The following is a 17,381-nucleotide window of genomic DNA, read 5'->3' as shown; positions in this document are numbered from 1 at the left end:
TCCTTTTTTTCGGAGCTGAGGACCGAACTCAGGGCCTTGAGCTTGCTAGGCAAGCGCTCTACCACTGAGCTAAATCCCCAACCCCTTCTGCGGGCATTTGTACACATGTGGCCTGTACTCACACAGGGCCAGCTGTGGTGGTACACACCTTTATTCCTGGCACTCAGGAGGCAGAGGCAGAGGCAGGGGGATCTCGGTGAGTTCAAGGTCAGCAGGAGTGTCAGAGTGAGACCTCTAATTGGACTACCACAACAACAGAAGAACTAGGTAGGGAGCTGGAGAGATTACTCAGAGGTAAGGAGCACGCACTGCTCTTGCAGAGGACCCAGGCTCAGTTCCCAGCACCCACGTGGTGGCTCACGACCACCTGTTAACTCCAGTTAAAAGGGATCCCACATCATTTTCAGACGTCTGAGGGCACCAGGCATATACATACATGCAGACATACACACATATTCATAAAACGTGTGTGCGTTCACTGGATCATGGGACTGCAAAATGAGTGCTCTGAGGAGCCTAGGATGCCTTTCTCTGATGAGCACACTTGGCAGTGGTTTTTCTGTGTAACCCAGGCTATCCTCTAACTCAGGATTGTAGATGTGTGTCACCACACGGGCTATTTTACCCTTTCTTATGTTTCTTTGCAATCTCCAATCTCCCCAACCCCAAACTTTCTAACTCAGAGGTCACTTCTTCCTGGAAGCTTCTGCAGAGCTGGCCACATTGTACTATAGCATGAGGCAAGGCTCTAGCTGCCTCTACTTCTATTTGATTGTCTGTTTCTTGCTTTCCCATCCATTTGTAAGTGCCCGGCAAACACTGTCTTGTTCTTTTCAACCATGTCTAGCCCGGTGTTCATGATCTCACACACAGTCATTGCCTCCCAAAGTTTACTGAAGGAATAAATTTAATGTCTCAGAGAATCCCACTGTCATGCATGTTAGTGAGTGAGCCAGAAAAAATGTGTCGCCCCTGTCCCCTTTTTGTGCTGAGGGTGAAAACCAGGCCCTCATTTAGGCTGGGCAGGTGCTGTACCACTGAGCTATGTTCCAACTAGACTTCATACTTTGCTTTGTGATGCTAGGGATGGGGCCTGGGGTCTTAATGCTGGAAGTGCTTCCCCATGCCATGCATGCATCTGTAGCCTTGCAAGCTTCCCCCTTGATATTTGCTTCCTCTTCCTTATCTACACCACGTCTGAACCCCATACCTCCTGGTGGGGATTTGATCTGTAGCCCAAAAGCTTCTAACTTCAGTTTGTTCTCACACTGGGGCCTTTCTGCTCCTTTCCATCCCATGCCCTGCCTGAAGTCTGGTGGTAACACTACCTTCCTAGGACAATAGTAATTTGTATTCAGATTGTATGTATATTAAGGAAAACAAGCAACCTGGGGGGAGTGGTGGTATACACCTTTAATCCCAGCATTCTGGAGGCAGAGGCAGGTGGATCTCTGTGAGTTCATTCTTATCCACTGCCCACCTCCTAATTCTCTTCAATCTGTCTGCCACCGACTCTCTGCTTTTCTCAAATGCCAACATGATTTTAATTTTTTTTTTTCCCTGAGACAGAGACTCATTAGATAGCCCAGATAGCTTCAAGTTTCTGGGTTCAAGTGATCCATTCGCCACAGCCTCCTGAGCGTGCGGGATGATAGGTGCCTGTATCCAGCCACTAGGTTTCCTTTGAATTGAGTGATGCAGTAGGCTGCCTATTATGCCATGCTCCTTCCATTTAACGGTGCTTTAAACTTTTAATCTATTAAATTGTTATTTTGTGTGCATGTCGTGGCACATGTGTGAGGTAAAGAACGGCTTGTGGCAGGCAGTTCTCTTTACCATTTGAGTAGGGACAGAACCCAGATTGTCAGCATTGGTACCAAGTATTTTATCCTCCGAGCCATCTTGCTGGCCCTTACGGATTTTTGAATTCTGTCTTGCTGTCTCTGTGTTGTCCCTCTGTGTCTCTGTGTGTGTCTCTCCCTCTCCCTTCTCCCTCCCTCCCCTATCATTATCTAGTCCAGGCTGGCTTATGACTCTCAATACAGTCCAGTCTTCAAACCCTCAAACTGCCTCAGTTCGCCTTTTCCTCCTCAGTGCTGACTGAGAGATCTTTAATTTTAATTTTTTTTTTTTTTGAGACTGGGTCTTATGTAACAAAGCTCGCCTTAGACTTAACTATTGCTATGAATCAAGGACCACTTTGAACTTCCAATCCTCTTCCTCCTACCTTCTGCCACTGGCCTGGTGAATGAGATACTGGGGACTTGAACCCAGGGTTTTAGGAATGCTAGGCAAACATACTATCAACTGGACTACACCCCAGTTCTCGAAGTAGGATCACAAAGCAGTATTTTTATAGGATTATAGTATTTTGTTTTTAGAATTTATGTATATTAAGGGAAACTAGCAACAGGGGTGGGGTGGGGTGGGGTGGGGTGGGGTAGGGTGGGGTGGGGTGGGGTGATTGCCAGCAAACACCTTTAATCCCAGCATTCTGGAGGCAAAGACCAGTGGATCTCTGTGAGTTGGTGGCTACGCTGGTCAAAAAAATGAATTCCAGGACAGTCAGAGCTGTTATACAGAGAAACCTTGGAAGAAAATAAAAGCAAGAAAAATGTAAAAACAAGTCAAAACGAGAGAGAGAGAGAGAGAGAGAGAGAGAGAGAGAGAGAGAGAGAGAGAGAGAGCCTCTGCCCCGCTGAGATAAAAGGCTTAAAGGCTTAAATCACCACACCTTGTGGGATTTTTTTCCCCCAAGACGAAGGGGATTAAAGGCATGTACCACCAGACAGATTGGATTTGTTGTTTTAAAACAGATTCCTCGGGTTGGGGATTTAGCTCAGTGGTAGAGCGCTTGCCTAGCAAGCCCAAGGCCCTGGGTTCAGTCCCCAGCTCTGAAAAAGAAAAAAAAAAAAAAAAACCAAAACAGATTCCTCTGTGTAGCCCTGGTCATCAGGGAACTCCCTCTGTAGACGAGGCTAGCCTTCACCTCAGAGACTGGCTGCCTCTGCCTCTTTAGTGCTAGGATTAGAGGCGCATGCCATCGCCAGCCCGGTTTTCTGTGCGCGGGGGGTGGGGGTGGGGTACTTAGTCTTGGTTCTTCCCATTGCAGTTCGTTGGTTCTGAGCCCCTGCCTGTCCTACAGGAGAGACACCAGAGGGCGCGAGGACACCAGTAGTCTTGGTTGGTTGGAGGAAAATTCGTTGCGGCCATAGATAGGCATCTTTTGTTTGAAGCAGGGTCTCTGTATGTAGCCCTGGCTGACCTGGAACTCGCTATGTAAACCAGGCTGTCCTTGAAGTTGCAAAGATCCCCTTCCCTCTGCCTTCTGAGTCCTGGGACTAAAGGCATGCGCTACTACACCTGACTCTAAAGCAATCTAAAAGTCGACAGTGAAAGCTCGTGGTTGGTAAACAAAAGAAGGCAGCTGCTCACCGCTATTTATCCAACAATTACTGAGCAATGAAGCCATCAGTCACTGAAGAAGGAAAAGGAAACTACTCACTAGCATCTGTAGAGATGTATTATTTCCAAATAATCCTCTAGCTCATATGATGACGTGAAATTAGATAAACGGGTATCTAGGGTGCTTGACTTCGCCAATTTGCGAGGCCCCCTGGAGGCTGCTGGTGGAAGTAGGAACGAGCGTCGGGTTACCATAGCGCAGGAGCCCAAGAAACCCTGGAGGCTTCCGTAGTCGGTGGCAGGTCACGTGTTCAACCTTGCACCGGGTGACTTTCTCCAGTAGGGCTCCGGTGTCACATGACCTGCTCTTGGGCAACATGGCGGCAGTTGTAGTGCTGCTTTTGGACTGAGCAACAGCGAGTGTGGCGCACTCATTCCCGGGGTGAGGAGTGCGTCAGCGTGAGAAGAGGGGCTGGGTCGTGGTCTTCCTGCTCCTGTCCCAGCATCACCTGCATCTCACGTGTCCTCTCCTCTGTCGGAACCAGAGGGAATGACGAAACCCAGGGCTTTTCGCAGTGGTGCACTGTGCATCGGAGCACGCTCCTAGGCGACGGTGGGCAAGTCTCCTCGAAGTCCTTTCTCCAACCTCCTTCCGTCGGAGGTGGGGCCGAGGCGTGGGCGGTTGCGATTCCCCAGGGACCATGGCCGGATCCGACACGGCGCCGTTCCTCAGCCAAGCAGATGACCCAGATGACGGGCCAGCGCCTGGGCATCCGGGGTTGCCAGGGCCCATGGGGAATCCCAAGTCCGGGGAGCTCGAGGTCCCAGACTGTGAGGGGCTACAGCGCATCACTGGTTTATCTCGGGGCCATTCGACCCTCATAGTGGTGGTGCTGTGCTACATCAACCTCCTGAACTACATGGATCGCTTCACCGTGGCTGGTAGGCACTGATGCTCCGAAAAAGGAACATAGGCAAGGGAGGAGTTCCCCAGGATGGGGTTGCCTCTCCGCGCTCATCCTGTGCTTTTTCTTTTCAGGGGTTCTTACAGACATCGAGCAGTTCTTTAACATCGGAGATGGTAGTACTGGCCTCATCCAGACTGGTGAGTGAGGCTCCTGCTCACACAATCCCTCCTCCTTTGCTGCCTCAACTAGGCCTACATACATGTAGGTTTGCCTAGTGAGGCCCTGCTGACCAGGGCTCTTGGAGGTAATAGCCCTGGCTGCTCTAGGGTTATCGAGTTGAGCTGGGACATCACACAGAAGGAGCCAGCTAATTACTATGAGTCGGTAGGCAACACACTCACCTTTTCTAAGCCTCATCTTTCTGGTCTGTAGAATGAAGCTAATAATAAAATGGGCCAATTAGACAGGTGTGAGGACTGAGAAATGCCTTGTGTGGCACACAGTGGGAGCCAGTAAACAACAGCAGAGGTACTGGGCGACAAGGACTTTGGCGAGGCGTTCTTGCCTATCCTTCTATCAGCCAGGGAAGAGTGTTGTCTTTCCCATTTGTACCGATGGAACTACATGGAACTGCCTGTATTCTTATCAGAAGAGTTAAGATTTGCCCAGGGTCCCATAAGTAGATGGGTGAATGAACATTTGAAGCCAAGTCTTGAAGTATTTGTTTTCCCTACTCCAGGCCAATGAGGAACTGGAGGCCTTTAAATGTGGAGAAAATAGAACAAGGTCACGGGTCAAGAGGGTGTTGAGTTAGAGAAGAAAGAAATCTTTCTAGAAGGTTCCATTTATTCTTATTCAACGTGTGCATTGCGTGCGTGTATGATGCTAGGTTGTGGGTTAAAGGAGACACAGTCCTGGCCCACACAGAGGCTGACGTGCTGCTGTGCCTCGGCAGGGAGGGGGTGTAAAATGGGATAATTTTGAGGTGGATGGGGCTTATGTAAAAGAAGCATAGAGCCAGGTGTGGTGGCACATTCCTTTAATCCCAGCACTTGGGAGGCAAAGGTTGGAGGACCATTGTTAGTTTTACGTAATGAGACCTTCTCTTCTCCCCACCCCCAGAAGGAAAGGAAAAGAAAGTGAAAATCTGGTTGTATCTGAGTTGGAATTTGAAGCAGTTGGGTTTTTGTGAAGCTCAGGAGAGAAATGAAAATGTTCCAGATAGATGGGACGTTGGGACGTTGGGTACTGAACCCTAATATGATCTGGGCAGTTACCTTGAAGATGCAGAGAAGGGGAAAAGGAAGGGGGTGGGTTAGATAAGACACGTGGTGTGGAAGGTGGATTTTGTTTCAGGCTGGGTAGAAGGGAGGGACCTCAGCTGGATGATCCATTCTGTAATAGAAGTTTTGAAAAGTTGTGACCCTGGGCCTGGATTATCCCTCTGGCCCTGGTGGGCTGCAGGGTTCGGTTGGGGATGTGACATCAGTGAGGAGGGGGAGGGTGGTGAATTTCTGGTTAGGCAGTTTGTACCCTGCTCTCTAACTGGAAGTGTGTGTGTGTGTGTGTGTGTGTGTGTGTGTGTGTGTGTGTGTGTTGGGGGTTGCTGAGGGGCCTGGACTGGGCTGTGACTCTCTGCTTCCCCCCAGTGTTCATTTCCAGTTACATGGTGTTGGCACCAGTGTTTGGCTACCTGGGTGACAGGTACAATCGAAAGTACCTCATGTGCGGGGGCATTGCCTTCTGGTCCCTGGTGACACTGGGGTCATCCTTCATCCCCAGAGAGGTGAGGCCCTGAACTCCCTCCCCACTTCCCGTCAGTACTTGCTTTTGTTCTCTGGAGTCATTTTGGATTGAAAGTGGGGGAGCCTCCTTGCTGTGCCATCTTCCATTGCCTGAGTTACCCTGCCCACTCCATCCATCCTGTTCCCTTTTCTTCTAGAGCCTTCTTCCACTCACCACGTGGCTTGTCCCCTAACTCTCTCACTGCACACCTGACCACTAGGGTTCCCCTTCACCTCTGGCCTCTGTGCAGACGGCCATTTGTCCTCTCCCTCCCCGGTGTTGGGCTTGCTCCTGAGCCCGGTGCTAGTGTGGGTGAGAGAGCAGCCGGGGTCAGCTGCCCCTGTCACTGTCCGCTCTGTGGACAAATGTTCTCCTGGGTGCTTCATGTAGCTCCCTTTCTGGCCCCATCCTTGCTAGATCTCAGGGGAACTTCTGACACAATGACCCACTTCTCCCTTCCAAAAACAATCTGAAAACACATGATGCCATATGTTGCAGTTTCCCTGGCCAATGCTTTTTTGTGATTTTGAAACCTTCCCCTATGTGCTGCCCTCAGCCCCAGGCCCTAGTGCCCTCAGGCGACCATGTAGCCTGGCCTTAGCTCCAGGTATCTTCGGTAAGCAGATAACCCCCAGTTGAGTATTCATCACTGGGGTGTCTTAGGTGGGAGGGAATGTAGGCTTATTTTACACCTATTGAGTGCAAAGTCCTCACAGCATTGTGAACAAACGATTGTTGTTCCCCTTTTACAGATGAGGAAAGTGAGGCTCAGAGAGGTTAAGCTATTTTCTCAAAGTCACAGCTAGTAAATGGAGCCAGGATTCCAGCCAGGTCTGTGTGACTCTAAACCCAGGCCTCCCTCACTGCCTCTGCTGTTTCTCTAGCGCTAGCTGGAGAGGTCTCCTGGGAGGCTGGCTCCAGGGTGGGGTGCCACCTCCCCCATGTCTCCTTTCCCAGCATTTCTGGCTGCTCCTCCTGACCCGGGGCCTGGTGGGGGTCGGGGAGGCCAGTTACTCCACCATTGCGCCCACCCTGATCGCCGACCTCTTCGTGGCAGACCAGCGGAGTCGGATGCTCAGCATCTTCTATTTTGCCATCCCTGTGGGCAGGTGAGCAGGCCGTGGTCCTGATGTGGGGCAAGGGCTTGCTGGGGCGTTTGACCGGCCACACGTCCCTCTTCCTTCCCACAGCGGTCTAGGTTACATTGCTGGCTCCAAAGTGAAGGATTTGGCTGGAGACTGGCACTGGGCTTTACGGGTGAGTTTGGTTATAGTGTGGGGAGCAGCCGCATTCTTAAGGAGCTCCCTTTGACCTGTGGATACTCCCTTTTTTAATTCTCTTTTTAAAAAAATTGTGTGAGCATCCCTCTTGATGGTCAACTTTGGGAAGTTGATTTTTCCCTTGGCTTGAGGGTCCTGGAGATTGAACTTGGATCTTCTGGCTTGGCCTTTTACTCACCAAGCCAGTTCACTGATCTTATATACGTCCTTTTTGGTGGCAGTGCTCATTCCCCTGAGCCTGTAGCAAGCCTGGTCCTCAACGGGGAGACAGAGGTGACAGCAGCCACTGTAAAGCTCTGAGTGATGCTGACCTGGGAGTTCCATGCCGTCCCTGGAATCACTCATTTTTATTTCAGTTTCCCCGCCCTGCATTGACTTTATTCTCATGCACTTAGGAGTCCAAAGCGATCCCTTTCAACTGAGCAACTATAGTCATGAGATGATATCTGATTGGATGATCATGGGCCATGTGCCTGTTACATAGTTACTGAGGGCAGGAGCTTAACGTTCCTTTTGGTTAGGTCTTAGATCCAATTTGAACTGTGAGGTGAGAGAATTTGAGTGGGGGGGTGTCCCTGAAACAATCAGGGTGCTGTCACCAAAGAAGAAACAGTGTTGGGCTTATAAAACCAGGGTGTCCCAGTAGCAAACCTTCTGAAGCCCTCAGCCCCAGTGTCTCTGGTAGCTAAGTTGCCTTTACCCCTTGATCTCCAAAGCACCAGAGGTTCAGTATACCCCTACCCGTGTTCCAAAGCTTGCACTTTCCCCAGGTGACACCAGGTCTAGGCGTGCTGGCCGTCCTGCTGCTGTTCCTGGTGGTACAAGAGCCCCCGAGAGGAGCTGTGGAACGCCACTCAGGTTCACCACCCCTGAGCCCCACCTCTTGGTGGGCAGATCTGAAGGCACTGGCACGAAAGTGAGTTTACCCCTTTCTTCCACCTCTGAGGCCTCGGCGGGGGCTGGAGTCCTAATCAGTCCCAGTGTTGTGTCCTGCCAGGAGGCCTTGTATTTAGGGCCAGAGATGCGGGCACTGTTGCTTGCTGTGGCATTTGCCTGACATCTATGAATAGATCATATCCAATGTCTGACAGTAGACTAAGCCAGGGAGAGAGAGGAGGACATAGCTGCGGGGTCTGACTTCCTCTCAATATCTGCAGTCCTAGTTTCGTCCTGTCTTCCCTTGGCTTCACCGCTGTGGCCTTTGTCACGGGCTCCCTGGCTCTCTGGGCCCCAGCATTCCTGCTGCGCTCCCGTGTTGTTCTGGGAGAGACTCCTCCCTGTCTCCCTGGAGACTCATGCTCTTCCTCTGACAGGTACTTGTGAGGAGCTGGGTGGGTGACTGCATGTAGTGGGGCGTGAAGGGAATTCACACTCAGGCCAGGAAAGTTCAAATTCAGACTCTACCAGCTACCTCTACTCTTGGGAGTCTCAGTTTCTAAGAACAATGTGGTGAGGTAACACATGGGCCTGGGGTTCTGCGTTGGATGGATTTGGGTGTGAGGGCGGTTGGGATGGACTGTCCTCTCTGGGTCAGAGGGCCTTGCAGAAGGAATAGCTCTTGTGCCCCTACCACCCAGTCTCATCTTTGGACTCATCACTTGCCTGACTGGAGTCCTGGGTGTGGGCCTGGGTGTGGAAATCAGCCGCCGCCTTCGCCGCTTCAACCCTCGGGCTGACCCACTGGTGTGTGCAGCCGGCCTCCTGGGTTCCGCGCCTTTCCTCTTCCTGTCCCTGGCCTGTGCCCGAGGTAGCATCGTGGCCACCTATGTGAGTAGGATACTGGGGTCTGGTAGGTATCTTCACATGGGGGCAGGAGGGTGGCACGGCTTTCGGGGCACCACCATGTCCACCGGGGATGACCACCAGCAGGCAACTCATATGCAGGGCCTTCCAGCAGAGTAGTTGAGAGCAGACTGGAGGTGGAATACCTCCTTTCAAATCTCAGCTCGGGGCCTTCCCAGCCGGGTGATACTGGCCAGTGAGCATGACCTTGCTGTTTCCTCGGGTGTAAGGTGGTACTGAGGCTAGCACCTGCCTCGTGGGGTGCAATGGGGACTGAGTTAATGGATAGGCCTGGTCATGTGAATCTCTTCCACTTCTGCCACCCAGATTTTTATCTTTATTGGGGAGACCCTGTTGTCCATGAACTGGGCCATTGTGGCTGACATCCTGTTGGTGAGTAGCTGGGCAGATAGAGGTTAGTCCAGAGGCTGACGGGAGCAGGGCCGGGGTCAGGAGGTAGTGTTTAATCTTCAGACATCAGCCCTATGTGTACTTGAGTCCAGCCACAGAGGGACCTCTGGGCTTGGCCCACCTCATGTCTGCCTGCCTGTAACTCGAGTGAAAATTTGTCATGGACCTATAGTGGGCATGGCTTTTCACTGAGTTCTTCCCTACCCCCATCCCCACCTCCCCAGTATGTGGTGATCCCAACTCGACGGTCCACAGCTGAGGCCTTCCAGATAGTGCTGTCCCACTTGCTAGGTGATGCGGGGAGCCCTTACCTCATTGGTCTAGTAAGTGCTGTTCTTGGCTGGGATGGGATGGTTGGGGGACCTGGCTGGTGGCTGGTGGCATGAGCCTGGGTGGATGGGATAGTCTGGCCCAGTTTAGGCAATAGATGGCTGTGGCACATCTCCCCTTAAATCCTTTGGTGGATGGGAAGAAGCTGTAGGAAGGCTTGCCCATTAGGCTGTAGGCCTCACCCTACAGCCCAAACATTCCCCTTCCCAGCTTCTGTTCATTTTCTTGGTCAGGGCTCCACATCCCCGTGTCTCTGACTCTCCTCTCCCTGCAGATCTCTGACCGCCTCCGAAGGAGCTGGCCCCCTTCCTTCCTGTCCGAGTTCCGGGCTCTGCAGTTCTCTCTCATGCTCTGTGCTTTCGTCGGGGCCCTGGGTGGCGCGGCCTTCCTGGGCACCGCCATGTTCATTGAGAATGACCGCCGGCGGGCACAACTCCACGTGCAGGGTCAGTGAGGGCCACTGTCAGGGTCTACCTTCACAGTGCCATCTGTCTGTCTGTCCATCTGCCTGTCTGTCAGCCTCCAAGTACACGTTCCACGGTTCTCCCTCCACTCAGACTGTCCCATACATTCATGCCACCAGCTACCTGCCAGGGGCAAGAGCCCAGCTTCCCTGGCTCATCCAGCTCAGCATTGAGTCTATCAGAAAGTGGATTGGACTTTCTGCCTGTGTGCAGTTCTGAGGGCCCTCACTGCTGTTTCGTCTGTATTCCTCTGCCTGTTTGTCCTCTGTCCCCTTGCTGGCTCTTATCTTACTGGCTTTGGCTCTGATCCCTTTCTCAAAGGTCTGTTGCATGAGACCGAGCCCTCAGATGACCAGATTGTGGTACCTCAGCGAGGCCGTTCTACCCGAGTCCCTGTGTCCAGTGTGCTCATCTGAGGAGCCGTTGCTCGAGCCCAGCCATAGATGTCACAGCTGGTCCTGGGCCCACCCCAAACGGTTCCCAGGCAGAAGCCCTCACCAGGCCCAGGTCCAAGAAGGAAGCCCTGGGATAGATCCCAGCTCCCAGACACTACATGGGCAGCCCAGGGAAGAGATGGGTGTCCAGAAATGGGGGTTGTCCTCTCTACTAGGGTAGCCCAAGGGGTTTGGTGCTATTTGTAACGGATGTAAATAAAATTTGTAATCAGACTCCCGACTGACTGCTTGTCTCTCTGTGGCTGCCACTGGCTTCAGGGAAATATCTGTAGCCTCCGGATTCACCAGGGGCTGTCAGGTCACCCTGTGGGTAAGTCCCTGTCTTCTGGGCTTGGTAATCTAGAAGGAGGGCTGCTCTTTTCTGAGTGAGCTGGCTCGGTGTGACCGTGACTCACCGTGGTCCTCTGGAAGTCGCTCTCCCAGTACGTGAGCCTAGGAGCTGGGGGCAGTGGTACCCTTGGTCCACACAGGCCCTGGCAGAGCCTCCTTGCAGTTCTCCCACCTGAGGAGGCTACAGCTGGCCTGGTTGGCACGTGTCTCCTTTCCTAGTGGAGGGGTTGCCTCATTCTGCAGCCTCAGACCCTTCCTTCACACAGTCCCTTTGCCTCCTCCCCCTTCCCACAACTGGGTGGGGGTGAGTGGGCAGGGGGCAGGCTCAGCCGGCTGAGGAGCCTGATGATTTCCTGCCCTCACCACAGCTTCCTGTCGCACGCGGGTGGTGAGAAGGAGAGGCAGGCGGGGAGCAAGAAAGGCAGGTACAGCTGGGCACAGGGATCGTGCAGCTGGTGGCTGGGGCACAGGCCCCAGCGCTGGCTCCGGGACTAACACCTTTCCGGAGCCAACGCTAATCTCAACTCAGTCGAGCAAGAGAGCAGACGCAGCTGCCGGCTGCTGGATCCCAGGCTGGGGCCCGCTTGGTCCCACACCCCTCCAGGGGCTGCGGTGCAGCAGGGCCTGGGGCAGGTGCTCTGCAGATGGAAGCAGACGCCTTGAGCCCTGTGGAGCTGGGCCTCCTGCTGCTGCCCTTCGTGGTCATGCTCCTGGCTGCCCTATGCGTGCGCTGCCGTGAGTTGCCAGGTAAGTGGGGAGCTTTGGGCAAACGGGATGCTGGACACTCCACCGAATCCTCATGCCGTCCCCGGCCCTTCACCCTCCAACTGTCCCTACTTCAGTCCTGGGTGGGGGTGGGGGACCTGCGTGTACCTGATCCTGCCTCATTGGCTGTCTCTCCTCTAGCCTCCTATGACAGTGCTTCCACAGAGAGGTGAGTGGCAAACCCATGGCCCTGTGTGTCTTCCCTTTGTTCCAATCAAGGACTTGGGGCTGGGGCCAAGGCCCAAGCCCTTGTACTCAGGCTATCTCTTTCTTGCCAGTTTGTACCCAAGGAGCATCCTCATCAAACCACCTCGTGAGTTCCGTGACCCTGGCCTTCCTCGAGGTTTCTTAAGATTGTGCCTTTGTCCTGTTCATCTTTAGCTGTCTGAAGGGTTATTACCTGGCTTGGGATAGGGGGAAGTGGGAGCCCCAATGTCTGTCTAGGGCATGGTTTTCAGGGGTACATCTGTCCTTAGAGGCCTTGATGAGGGTGGGGGGATGTCTGGCATCATCCCTTCAAGCTTTCTTTGCTCTGTGTCCTCAGAAATAACCGTCCCCCGAACACCTGCTACTTCCTACCCTCTTGTCACTTCCTTCCCACCCCTGAGGCAGCCAGACCTGCTCCCCATTCCGTGAGTATCCCCCAACTCCCTCCCTCGGATCTACTGTGCTTCCACACCTTCTAGGTTGGGGAGGCACTTTTTCCTGGTTTAACCCCTCTCGCTCCCAGAGGCCTACCCAGATGTAATCTCTGGCCTTTGGCTTCCAGGAGATCCCCACAGCCCCTCGGGGGCTCCCATCGGATGCCATCTTCCCGGCAGAATTCAGATGATGGTAAGGGTGTAGAGCACAGGAGGGCGTTGGGGAGGAAGTGCAACCTGAGCTGACTCGGTCTTCCTTTCCCTCTCTCTTTGAAGCCAACAGTGTGGCGAGCTACGAGAACCAGGGTGGGTCTGGGGTCTAGGGTAGTGGGTGGGGTGGGGAGGCTGGAGCTGTCCAGGTCATGTTGACTCCCCTTCCTCATAGAGCCAGCCCGTAAGAACGTGGATGAAGATGAGGATGAAGATGACTATCCTGAGGGCTACCTGTGAGTGGGGAGGTGGGAGGTGGCCGTGGAAGTTGGGTACCCTTTATCAACTCATTCCTTCCTTCCAGAGTGGTGCTGCCTGACAGTAGTCCTGCTGCCGTCCCTGTTGTCTCCTCTGCTCCGGTGCCCAGCAACCCTGACCTTGGAGACAGTGCCTTCTCTAGTGAGTCAGGCTTTCTGTCTACCTCCTTCCGCCATGTGCTGCCAGCCTCTCCTTCCCTCCCTCTGTCTCTGTAATGATTGCCGCTCTTCCATTTCCTCCTTCAGATGTCCAGCTTCCTGCTCTCCACCTTCCATTGTCTTGTTTTTCCTTTCACCTTTGCTCCCTCCTCTCTGTTGTCCAAGAGATTTCCTGACTCTTCTTGAACCCTTCCATTGAAATTTCATTTCTCGGCTGGATGTGGGGGTGCATGCCTATATTCCCAGCATCAGGAGGCTATGGCAGGAGGGTTGAGTTGGAGGTTAGCCTGGGCTACATAGTGATACCCTCTCTTCAGAAACCAAAACAGCACTACGATCAACAAAAAGAAAATAAAAGAATCCATTTCTCTTATCTGAAAGTCCCCCCTCAGTTCTTTTTGTATAGTACCCTGTTCTTGTTTCTTGGAAGCAATATCATCTAATGTGTCTGTAAGAACTTTGATTACAGATTGTTTCTCTCTGTGTCTCTCTCTTGTCTCTGTCTCTGTCGTTCTGCATATCTGTCTGTCTCTCACCCCCTCTCACTGAAGATGTCTTCTGCGTACCCACATGGTCTTTGTTTCTCTTGGACCGCTTTTCTCTGCTTTGGTCTTTCTCCTTCCCTGAACTTTCCTCAAGGTCTGGTGATCTTCAGTTTTCTACCCTCTTGTCTCTGCATAGCATGAGTATCCTTTACCTGAAACACTTCGATACAGATTTAGAAATATTTATAAATATATAATAAATTCTTTTGAATATGAAACTCAAGATTAAACATGAGATTAATTCACTTATGTTTTATATACACCATTATATAATATATACCAAGTCTGAAGGTAGGTTTTTGTTTTGTCTTAGTTTTATTGACATCGGGCTTCATGGTCTAGTCCTGGCTGTCCTGGAACTTGATATGTAGACCAAGTAGACTCGAACTCAAATTAAAGGTGTAGGTTACCATGCTCAGTCTTGAAAATCTTTTGCATGAAATCAAAGTTTCATGGAATTTTCCATTTGTGGTAATGCACGAGTACTTAAAGGGTTTTGGATTTGGAATATGCTGAATTTTGGAGTTTTAATTCAGAAACACCCAACCTTCTGCATTTACCCTAGACTATTTACCCTAGACTATCATGTCTGTAATCTGGCTCTGGTTTTGTTGTTGTTTGTTTTTTGTTTTTGACAGAATCTCACTGTGTAACCCTGGCTGCTGTGGAACTCACTTTGTAGACCAGTCTGGCCTTTACCTCATAGAGTTCCAATTGCCTGTGGCTTCTGAGTTCTGAGATTATAGGTGTATTTCCATTTGGTTTTTATTGATAGTCCCCCCACACTCCCATATAGGGTTTCTCTGGGTGTCCCTGGCTGTCCTGAAACTCACTCTGTAGACCAGGCTGTCTTTGAACTCAGATCTACCTGCCTCTGCCTCCTGAGTGCTGGGATTAAAGACGTGCACCACCACCATTTGTAACCAGATTTCTAATCTGTCATTTCTCTCCTGAACCCTCGAGTGTTTGAATGATCTCTTCCATCCATCCGTCTGCTCTCACTCCTCATTTCCTGGTTATGTCTGCTGGCTTACGCTAGGGATTTAGTGAGCCAATTCAGCAAACTTATACTGGTAAAAGCATCATTGCTAGGGGCAAAATGACTCTTTTTAAATTCAGCAAGAGACTGTGTCTCAAAGAACTATGGTGGAGTGGATAAAGCCTCTATGTGTTCCCGAGTGTGTGCATAACTCACACAGAGATACTAAGAGAACTGCTGTTAACTGAGGACCTACCTTATGGCCTCGTAGTGTGTACAACTCATTAAACCTCACAGTTTGTGGGTGCTCTGCTGACTATACCCCCTTCCCCTCCTGCCCCTCCCTTCTCTAGAGTTTAGTTGTTTAAGTTGATACATTCTTGCTGTTGTGATGCAGTCTGTCCGTTAAGTCCTGAGCTCAAGTTACCTCAGCCTTCTGGGCCACAAGGTTTATCAATAGGTACATGGTAGCACATAGCTGTGAACTCCATTCTACAGACAAGGAAACCAGAGAGCATTTAGGGTACCTGTCTGAGGTTAGATAGTCGCTTAGTGCTGGAGCTGGGGTTCAAGTCAGTTTATTCGACTCAGAAGCTCAGCTTGTCCGCGTGCTCGCACAGAAACCAGGTAACCATGAAGCCAGAAAGCAAAAAGCCATGTAACATTGTGAGTGACCTTCGTGGGCCTGGGAGGTACGGTGAGGGCAGTGGCTGGTAATGTTGAGAAGCCAGACAGGTCTGAGAAGAGGAGATGCCAACTGGACCAAATGGGCCACCTCTTCACACATCAGCAAGCAACATCACCAAGCACTCTGCATTCTGTACTCTGAGCTCCTTGGATCCCTGCTCCCCATCCTCACTACCCCCTCTGTTCCATTTCCCCAGAGGCACTGGTCCAGTAGATCTTGCCCTGCCCAGTCTTCTCCCCGTGCTTTTCCTGAATATTCATTCTCTCTATATTGTGAAACTGCCTTGGGCGAAGGTTGTGTGTAGAGACCTGGATGTCTGAGTTGGGGGAGGAGGTGTTTCTGGGGACCAGTGCCTGGCTGAGTGTCTTTTAGTAACTGTATTGCAATGGCTGTCCTCCAGTGGAGTCATGTGAAGATTACGTGAATGTCCCTGAGAGCGAGGAGAGTGCAGAGGCATCTCTGGGTAGGTGACCACACTCCATGCACGGCCTTTAGCTTCTCCCCACCCTGTGCATGGCCTGCCCTTCACTCCATTGTCCCTGCTGATCTGTCCCCACAGATGGGAGCCGGGAGTATGTGAATGTGTCCCAGGACGCACAGCCAGTGATCAGGGCTGAGCTGGGTAAGTACCGAGGTGTAAGGGGGCAGGAGCTGGCTTGGCCTGCAGACTGAACACCAGTCTCCCTCTGCCTTTCCCTCTCAGCCTCTGTGACCTCCCAGGAGGTGGAAGATGAAGAAGAGGAGGATGTGGATGGAGAGGAAGCTCCTGACTATGAGAACCTGCAGGAACTTAACTGAAAGCCTGGTGAGTGGCCTCTGTCTCCACCCCTGCCCTGGGCCCTCTCTTCTTGGCCATCCCCAATGGTTAGGCACGTACTTTGTGGCTCTGGATACCCGAGTGGTTTCATGAGTCCATGATTGTGTCCCCCCTGTGTCCCCTGCCCTGCTGTGTTTCAGCTGCAGCTATCAGTCCTGGAACTGGACTTGCTGGGGGTGTCGCTAAGGGAGTCCCATTTGACCTCTGCCTTGCCTACAGCCTGAGAATCTCCCCTAACTTATTGTGACTTTGGAGCTCAGTCTGTGTCCCCAGTATTCTGCACCTTCTGATGAAGCCTGAGAATGAATCTAGTTCCAGCCGGACTATGTCATAGAATAAAGGCCACGTGGCCCAAAATCTCCCTTTTGTTTTATTTATTTATTTTGCTTAACTGGGATGGGTCTTGCTATGTTGATCAGGCTGGCCTCGAACCTGTGGGTGATCACCCTGCCTCTGTCTCCCAAGTGCTGGGATTACAGGTGCGAACCATAATTCACAGCTGTCAGCAGCACTGTGAGTTCTGGGGTCCTGGAAGGCTGGGAGATGGTAACTATGGGTTGAAGACGACCTTTTTCTTTGTGGGATGTTTGTTGAATGTGTATATACATGTGACCTTTGGGTCTAGGGGGGGGGGTGTGTGTGTGTACGTGTACATACAAGTCTGCAGTCAGAGCATCCAGATGGCCCTGTCTTTCTGTCTGTGGGTCTCCCTCCTCTACAGGGGTCCTACCAATTTCTCAACAGTCTTGATTAAGAACTGTAAGTGACAGCAGACAAGGACTTGGACACAGCCATGTTCTGAGTGAGACCTATGACCCAAGCTGTCCCTTCTGGGGCTCAGGATGTATCTCCTCAGAGGTTCATGGAAGTGCGTCTGTTCATAGTGACAGTGGCAGAGAAGGGTACTCTGGGTGGGGGTGTGTCCACCCTGAAAACTCCTATTCCCAACACTTGCGAGACAAAGGACTGGCCTTGACAACACCTCAGCAGGTCTTTTGGTGCTTACCTTTTGTGTGATTCTCAGTGAAATAACTGGAGTGGTCAGACGCGGGAGTGACCACTGGTTAATCTCAGCTGCTCCAGGGGTTGAGGTGGGAGGATTCCTGGAGCCTAAGAGTTCAAAGCCAGCCTGACACACATAGTGGAAACCTATCTTTTACCAAAGTGGCC

General features: G+C 51.8%; 2 protein-coding genes across 7 annotated transcripts; both read left to right on the top strand.

Annotated features, from left to right (window-relative positions):
* Window positions 1–3,754: 3,754 nt before the first annotated feature.
* On the top strand, window positions 3,755–11,033 carry Spns1 (SPNS lysolipid transporter 1, lysophospholipid). Of its 5 annotated transcripts, none has more exons than XM_087571813.1 (13): window positions 3,755–3,847; window positions 3,951–4,347; window positions 4,445–4,510; window positions 5,963–6,099; window positions 7,156–7,207; window positions 7,289–7,355; window positions 8,149–8,294; window positions 8,536–8,691; window positions 8,956–9,145; window positions 9,488–9,553; window positions 9,796–9,894; window positions 10,176–10,347; window positions 10,687–11,033. In XM_087571813.1, exons 5-13 carry the CDS (start codon window positions 7,170–7,172, stop codon window positions 10,779–10,781), a joined length of 1,029 nt encoding a protein of 342 aa, XP_087427939.1. In that variant the 5' UTR covers window positions 3,755–3,847; window positions 3,951–4,347; window positions 4,445–4,510; window positions 5,963–6,099; window positions 7,156–7,169; the 3' UTR covers window positions 10,782–11,033.
* A 491-nt stretch (window positions 11,034–11,524) lies between these two features.
* Lat (linker for activation of T cells) lies at window positions 11,525–16,571 on the top strand. Of its 2 annotated transcripts, NM_030853.1 has the most exons (12): window positions 11,560–11,897; window positions 12,057–12,084; window positions 12,194–12,228; window positions 12,460–12,547; window positions 12,685–12,749; window positions 12,833–12,862; window positions 12,942–13,002; window positions 13,071–13,165; window positions 15,795–15,857; window positions 15,954–16,016; window positions 16,098–16,199; window positions 16,352–16,571. In NM_030853.1, exons 1-11 carry the CDS (start codon window positions 11,795–11,797, stop codon window positions 16,190–16,192), a joined length of 726 nt encoding a protein of 241 aa, NP_110480.1. In that variant the 5' UTR covers window positions 11,560–11,794; the 3' UTR covers window positions 16,193–16,199; window positions 16,352–16,571. The 2 variants fall into 2 exon arrangements, with proteins under 2 accessions (XP_087449774.1, NP_110480.1); XM_087593648.1 differs by lacking the exon at window positions 12,833–12,862 and having other exon boundaries at window positions 11,525–11,897; window positions 16,352–16,568.
* The last annotated feature ends 810 nt before the right edge of the window (window positions 16,572–17,381 follow it).

Source organism: Rattus norvegicus, chromosome 1 (assembly GCF_021556685.1).
Source record: "Rattus norvegicus strain SHRSP/BbbUtx chromosome 1, alternate assembly SHRSP_T2T, whole genome shotgun sequence".
Lineage (NCBI taxonomy): Eukaryota > Metazoa > Chordata > Mammalia > Rodentia > Muridae > Rattus > Rattus norvegicus.
The sequence above is the reverse complement of the archived record's forward strand: the minus strand, read 5'-3'. Positions and strand labels throughout refer to the sequence as shown.

Excerpts from the sequence above, each read along its gene's own strand:
- Spns1 (XM_087571795.1), top strand. The coding sequence starts at position 4,107 with ATGGCCGGATCCGACACGGCGCCGTTCCTCAGCCAAGCAGATGACCCA. Across the intron at positions 8,295-8,535 it reads CTGAAGGCACTGGCACGAAA|TCCTAGTTTCGTCCTGTCTT; the intron begins GTGAGTTTACCC and ends CAATATCTGCAG. Across the intron at positions 9,146-9,487 it reads GTAGCATCGTGGCCACCTAT|ATTTTTATCTTTATTGGGGA; the intron begins GTGAGTAGGATA and ends TCTGCCACCCAG.
- Lat (NM_030853.1), top strand. The coding sequence starts at position 11,795 with ATGGAAGCAGACGCCTTGAGCCCTGTGGAGCTGGGCCTCCTGCTGCTG. Across the intron at positions 12,085-12,193 it reads GACAGTGCTTCCACAGAGAG|TTTGTACCCAAGGAGCATCC; the intron begins GTGAGTGGCAAA and ends CTTTCTTGCCAG. Across the intron at positions 12,863-12,941 it reads GGCGAGCTACGAGAACCAGG|AGCCAGCCCGTAAGAACGTG; the intron begins GTGGGTCTGGGG and ends CCTTCCTCATAG.